The sequence below is a fragment of the Saprolegnia diclina genome (genome assembly GCF_000281045.1).
Source record: "Saprolegnia diclina VS20 unplaced genomic scaffold supercont1.32, whole genome shotgun sequence".
NCBI classification, from domain to species: domain Eukaryota; phylum Oomycota; class Saprolegniomycetes; order Saprolegniales; family Saprolegniaceae; genus Saprolegnia; species Saprolegnia diclina.
This window is the reverse complement of record NW_008246099.1, coordinates 150,065-155,929: the sequence shown is the minus strand read 5'-3', so window position 1 is coordinate 155,929 and position 5,865 is coordinate 150,065. Positions and strand designations below refer to the sequence as shown.

At 58.0% G+C, this 5,865-nt stretch overlaps 2 protein-coding genes across 2 annotated transcripts; one reads left to right on the top strand and one right to left on the bottom strand.

Annotated features, from left to right (window-relative positions):
- Nucleotides 1-53: 53 nt before the first annotated feature.
- SDRG_09783 (hypothetical protein) lies at nucleotides 54-3,619 on the top strand. Its single transcript, XM_008615735.1, has 3 exons — nucleotides 54-2,145; nucleotides 2,480-3,284; nucleotides 3,335-3,619. Exons 1-3 carry the CDS (start codon nucleotides 87-89, stop codon nucleotides 3,579-3,581), a joined length of 3,111 nt encoding a protein of 1,036 aa, XP_008613957.1. The 5' UTR covers nucleotides 54-86; the 3' UTR covers nucleotides 3,582-3,619.
- A 593-nt stretch (nucleotides 3,620-4,212) lies between these two features.
- Nucleotides 4,213-5,689, bottom strand: SDRG_09782 (hypothetical protein; the record flags this gene model as incomplete). The annotated part of the gene is made up of 12 exons (XM_008615734.1): nucleotides 4,213-4,299; nucleotides 4,345-4,394; nucleotides 4,444-4,522; nucleotides 4,569-4,700; nucleotides 4,745-4,852; nucleotides 4,897-4,979; nucleotides 5,022-5,089; nucleotides 5,139-5,172; nucleotides 5,215-5,308; nucleotides 5,364-5,461; nucleotides 5,510-5,581; nucleotides 5,638-5,689. 12 exons carry the CDS (start codon nucleotides 5,687-5,689, stop codon nucleotides 4,213-4,215), a joined length of 957 nt encoding a protein of 318 aa, XP_008613956.1.
- Between the last annotated feature and the right edge of the window lie 176 nt (nucleotides 5,690-5,865).

Here is a 5,865-nt window from a genome sequence, read left to right as displayed (position 1 = left end):
GCGTGGTCGGCTTCAGCGACGGACGAGAGCATCCTCAGAATTGTTTTCGCGCCACCGACCAAACGCAAACGCCATTATTGGCGACGATGGCCTCGTCCGTGCTCCGGTCGCCCGAACTCATGGAGACCATCGTGTCGTACCAAGAAGGACTACCGCAAGACTTGGTGGTCATCCAGCGCCTCGCCGACGCCGTCGCGCTCACACCGTGCCGGCTATTCACGAGCGACGACGAACCAGGATACCTTGCCAACGTCCCAGTCCGGTTTGGGTCGCTACCGTACCTTCAGCGCTACCCCCACCCAACGACCAAGCTTCCTCATCACGCGCTCTTTGTCTCGCCATACTTCTACGACCGAGCCCTTGCGCTCCACCTCTCGGTTGTCGAAGGTGACGTGGCCCTCGTTCAACGCTGGCTGCGATGGGATGCCTCACTGTGTACGTCGGCGACGCTGGAGCTTGCTGCTGCTGCGTCTCAAGGTCCGATTCTGCGTCTTCTTTTCGAGCAGTTTCCAGCGCTGGCCACACCCAAGATGATGGACCTTGTCGCCATGTCAGGTGACCTCGAGCTTTTGATGTGGCTTCATGAAGCGGGTGCTATATGCTCGACTGCCGCGATGGACGGCGCGGCCATGAACGGTCACTACGACAGTGTCGTCTTCCTGCACTCTGCAAGGACCGAGGGCTGCACGATCGAGGCGGCAAATGGAGCAGCCGTCAATGGCCACGCGTCGATCGCTCGCTTTCTTCTCGAGCAGCGCACCGAAGGCGTCAACCCATCGCTCTGGTTTAAACCCCCGCATCGCGAGCACTTGACGCACAGTGTACGTGGCGAGTCGCACATTGAGGCCGTCGACCTCGTCGCAGCGACCGTCGCGTTGACGGAAGTGGCGCTCGCAGTCGTCGTGGAGAACGCGGATCTGGTGGTGATGCAGCACGTCTACGCGCGTGGGTACCTCAAACGAATGACCAAGCGACTGCTCGAGCTGGCCGTGTTCAACCAAGACCACGCGATGCTGCGCTACGTCCTCGCCTGCGTCGATCAAGAGAATCCACGTCCCCCCAGCGATGACGAGTGGCTGCCACACGACGTTGGCAGGTGCTTTTGGTTTGACAGATGGGACAATTGCCAAGTGATGGAAGCTGCGGCCTTCAACGGCGACATGACGTCGCTCGAGCTCTTGCACAAGAGCCGCCTTCGCGTCGGGTCGGAGCGAGCCATCGTCTACGCGGCCTACGGCGGTCACATGCACGTGCTCGACTGGCTGCTCAAGTACCGAAATGACGGCTGTGCCGACGACGCGATGGCTCTTGCTGCTGCTGCCGGCCATTTTGACGTTGTGCGCTGGCTCCACGAGGTCTACGGTCTATGGCGAACCAACACAGCCTTGGCCACGGCAGCCTACATTGGCCACATGGCGATGGTGACGTACCTCTTGAGCGTACCGACAGGTGGCGTCGACAATCAGAGTGACAGAGCCGACGGATTCAGCACCAATACAGCGATCTTGCCGACGCAAGAGGGCTACCCGTATCACGCCTCCAATAAGTACGCCGTAGGCTCTGCGGTGTCGGCGGCAGCAAGCCAGGGCCACTTCGACATTCTCAAATTGCTCGTCGCGCGTGGCCATCAAGTACAGCCGACTGCCATCAACGAAGCCGTGTCGAATGGTCACCTGACCGTCGTGCGCTACCTCCACGAGAGCTTCGGCCAGCACTGCAGCTTGCAATCCCTCTTGGCTGCCTTTTGGGATCGCCACATCGATACCATGACGTACGTGCTCTCGCATCGCTGCTGGCAAGTCGAGCCCAACATGCGCACCGACCAGGGGTTCGACCGGATGATGCACAGTCTGTTCTTGGCCGCGGCGCACAGTGGCAGCCTTACCATCTTGCAGCTCGTTTGCGACGCGCTCCAACTACAAGAGCCGACAACCCGACTGACGCAGCTGCCACGCCACGTCTCGGAGCGCATGATGCTCCGCGCGGCAGCCCATGGCCACCTCGATATGCTCCGGCATTTGCACGACGTCTTTGGCTTCGCATGGACAGAAATGGTGCAGGCTGTAGCCTATCGTCACAACCGCAAGAATGTACGGCGCTACTTGAGCTCGCTCGGATTCGTCACGTTCGAGGTTGGCGACTCTCGTTTGCGGCTCGAGGAATATAATTCGACTTTTCTGCTGTACTTGCGTTGTTGGACCCGAGACCGAGTTGCGTTGCGATTGTGTATGAGCTCCCGCGAGCGAAGGGTTGCGACGGCCTTGGTACACGCTTTGCGGCACACTCGGCATGGTGTCATACTGACAGACCTCGTCCTACTGTCCGTCAGAAACGGGCAAAGACAGGTTGTGGACATTGTGGACAGGCGCGTGGACACGCTGGCGCGCGTTTTCATTGGACACAATATCCGGATACGAGACAGACTGACACGCCACATTGCCATTCCGCAACATGCCCAAGCCATCCCTCACGACGGTAGCCGTGGCCGTCGCCTTTGTCGCCGTCGCCGCCTACGGCGCCTGCATCGCTGCCCTCGCAGGCTCCATGTACGCTGAGCTCCTCGCTCTGCCAGATGCGATCTTGATCGTGACGAGCGTCATCGCCACCATCGTTGCCGCCATCGGTCTCGTGCATCTCGTGTCGACGCGGGGCAACCCGTCGTACTCGGTGTGCCTCTGCCTTTTGTTTGTGGTCATGGTTTGCTGCTGCACACTCTTGGCCTACGCCATCAAAGCCATTTCACTCAACACCAACGCGATCGAGACCGCGCCGATGCTCACGACGTATCAGCACCTCATGGAGGCGTACTACGCCTCGGAGAAGGCCCGCAAGTTCGAGTACGTTCAAACCCTCAGTGACTGGTCGCGCTGGTCAAAGCTTTTCAGCGACGAATACCCGAGAAAGGCGGCGAATGCGTTTACGGATGCGTACTGCGTGAGTCAAGGCCACCGCTTCTGCGGCGCCTTGCCACTCGTGCAGACCATTTTGTTCCCAGGCGTGTGGCCCCAGCCAAACGTAACGGCCGAGATTGCGCGCACTTTCTCGACGCTTCCGGCAACGTTCCTCAACGTCACAGTGACATCGTCGACGACCATCAACAGTTTCTGCGCCGCTGTCAACCAGACGAGCCTGCTCCACAACGAGTCGATGCTCGGTCCAGTGGCCATCCAGCGAGCAAGTGATTTCAAAAGTGATCTCTCCAATCTTTGCCGCGGTTGCGCCGCGCTCTCCAGCTTTAGCCCGGTCAAATCCAATGGCCTCGAGCGCTGGATTCATTCTACTGCGTCCTCACGACCGACTGCATTGGAAAGAAGAACCAGATCGGAAGGTCTAGTTCGTGTTCGAGTACCGCGCTCTCCTACTATTCGTCGTCGTACTTGAACCCGTCGTTCGATGCATGCTTTGGCCATGCGCTCATGTCGGGTGCGCGTCCATATATTCTGACGACCGCGATCGCCTCGGGCGCCGTCACCGCCCTCTTGCTGCTCCTCAGTGCGCGTCTTTGGGTGCTACGCCGCGTTGTGCAAGCCCGTTTAGCGATGGCGGGGGCCGTCGTTCACACACCAGTGGACTCAGCTTAACTGCAACAGAGTACAAATTGTAAGCTTATGTGTTCATAGTGTCGGCTTGAACCGGAAGACGTCGCAAGAATTGCATGCGACGCATTGATGCTGCAGTGGACGCAATTTCTCCTATTTTCCCCCTATGTCCATGCTCTCGAGGACCTCAACAAACTACGTAGCTTTGCTGCCGATCGCAAAGCCTGTACACAGCTTGTCGTCATGGGCCTCACCCGCAGCCACAAGCGTCGTAGGGCGACGACAGAAGAGCCAGACGAGCCCCCGCGCCGCCGCCTGCGCAGCCACGGCCCGGCGAGCGCATGAAAAAGAGGGCGATTGCTAGTCTCTACGTATGCGAAGTCTTTATAACAACGAAATAACGCGAAACACGTTCATATAATATGCCAATGCTCGAGTACTTGTGTGGTTTCTTGCGTTGACCAAGAACACTGTGGGTCGGGATGTCAAAGGACTGCACAATTCCAAGCTCCACATTTACGACATGCTTCGCGGTCTTGCGTGCAGCTAGATACGTCGATTCTACGTGTCTTAATCAATAGCTTCGTCATTGCTGTTCTCTCGACTGCGCTTGCGCTCACCACCTCGCACTCCGCGCTCCGTAACTAGTCATCTTCATATGACCCAAATCGCTTCAGGCAAACCAGATCGTACCGTCAAAGCGCACACTGGCTTGCGCGAGCGACGTCGACTTTACGACCTGCGCGACCCGCACTTGGTGCTACGTTGCATCAAATATTATGACCCACCGTCGTCATCATCGTACCTCCCAGCGTAGCATGATGCGATTCGTAATCGAAAACGACCACGACTCTCCTACACCAATCTCTCAGCTGCCACTACGTTGAAATAAAGTAGAATGTACCGAGCGCCGGCACGATGTTGGAGCCGTCGATGTCGGATCCGTGGTGAAGCGACGTTGTCACATGGTTGATCAAGACCACCTACGAGGTCATTTGCCTTGTCATCTTGGTTCTTATAGGCACATACAGCAACCGGAAAGTCCTGCACGAGCTTCCGGAGCACGAGGGACATGTTGTGCAGCATTCGCGCTCGCCCCGTCATATCGTCAAAGCCGTGCCGACAGTGAAATGCAATGCTGTCGACAAGGACCACGCGGATCTATACAAGCTGGTTGAACTCTCTGCGCATTCCCGTTGTCGTACTGATGGCGTGGTCGCCAGGACGTTGACAAGCGACGCGAGGACTTCGTACTGCTCTTGGAAGTCGTGGACGCGGTAGTACGTCAAGCCCCGAAGCAGGCCATCGCGGTCCTATCTCGACTGTTGGTCTCGTTGGTAGAATACAGCAAGGGCACCAGTGGCTGCAACTCGGGCACATCGTCGGCAAGGCATGCCGCCATGGCCGCTGCGCGATGGATCATAAAGCTACCTTCCGAGTCTATAGCCGAGTATGAGGATCAGGATGAGACTTGTAGCGTACCAATGTAGATGCTCTGGAAGCGCGACCCGTCGGCGGCGGGGCACTGCGCGCCAAGAGCAATCTGGATACTACGCATGGTCGCATGAGCGTCGAGAGCGACTGTAGGCATTCGTATACGCGAGCTGCGTCTTCCCGACACCCGGTGTACCACCTAGGACAGCCGTTAAGGCCGCGGTGCTTTAGGAGCGACTACAGATTTCGGTGATTTCGCCGATGGGGATGCCGCCGCCGAGCACATCGTCGAGCCCTGGCACAAACGTTCGTATCGGTGGGTAGGCGTCGAGTTGCTACACGCAGATACAGGCTCGTTGTTGTTGGCTACGACGTGTTGAAGCGGCTCACCGCCAAGACGTCAAAGGCCGAGAGCCCGAGGGTCGCACCGCGTGGGCCCTTGATGGCTGTGAGCACGAACGACGCCTCTTGAAAGGAAATCTTGGCCACTAGCCAAGGGCCATGAGCGCGTCGTCCAATGGGCAAGGCAGACGTACCGTTGGCGAGCTCGCGCGAGCTAAAAGCTTCGACGGCCTTGGTCGAGTCGAAGCCCGCTCTCCGTAGCGCAGCTGCCAGCACATAACCCTATGTGGTGAGTCGGCTGGGTATAGACGAAGTGGCGTACCCATCACGGACGGCGCAAGCCCGAGCGCGTCAAAGCTATGGTCCGCTGCCATGCTCCAGCGTCTCCAGCCGGATCCGTGGGAAGCTTAAAAACGTTTTACACTAAATACAAGTACCGATATAACACTAATTGCAGAGTTTGCATATAGTGTATATTACATTTCCCGCCATTTCGGCTTTTCAGCGCGCAGCCATTGGCGTCATGTCACAATACGGGACGCTTACCCGA

Excerpts from the sequence above, each read along its gene's own strand:
- SDRG_09783 (XM_008615735.1), top strand. The coding sequence starts at position 87 with ATGGCCTCGTCCGTGCTCCGGTCGCCCGAACTCATGGAGACCATCGTG. Across the intron at positions 2,146-2,479 it reads GTTCGAGGTTGGCGACTCTC|CCGTGGCCGTCGCCTTTGTC; the intron begins GTTTGCGGCTCG and ends TCACGACGGTAG. Across the intron at positions 3,285-3,334 it reads CGCTGGATTCATTCTACTGC|TTCGTGTTCGAGTACCGCGC; the intron begins GTCCTCACGACC and ends CGGAAGGTCTAG.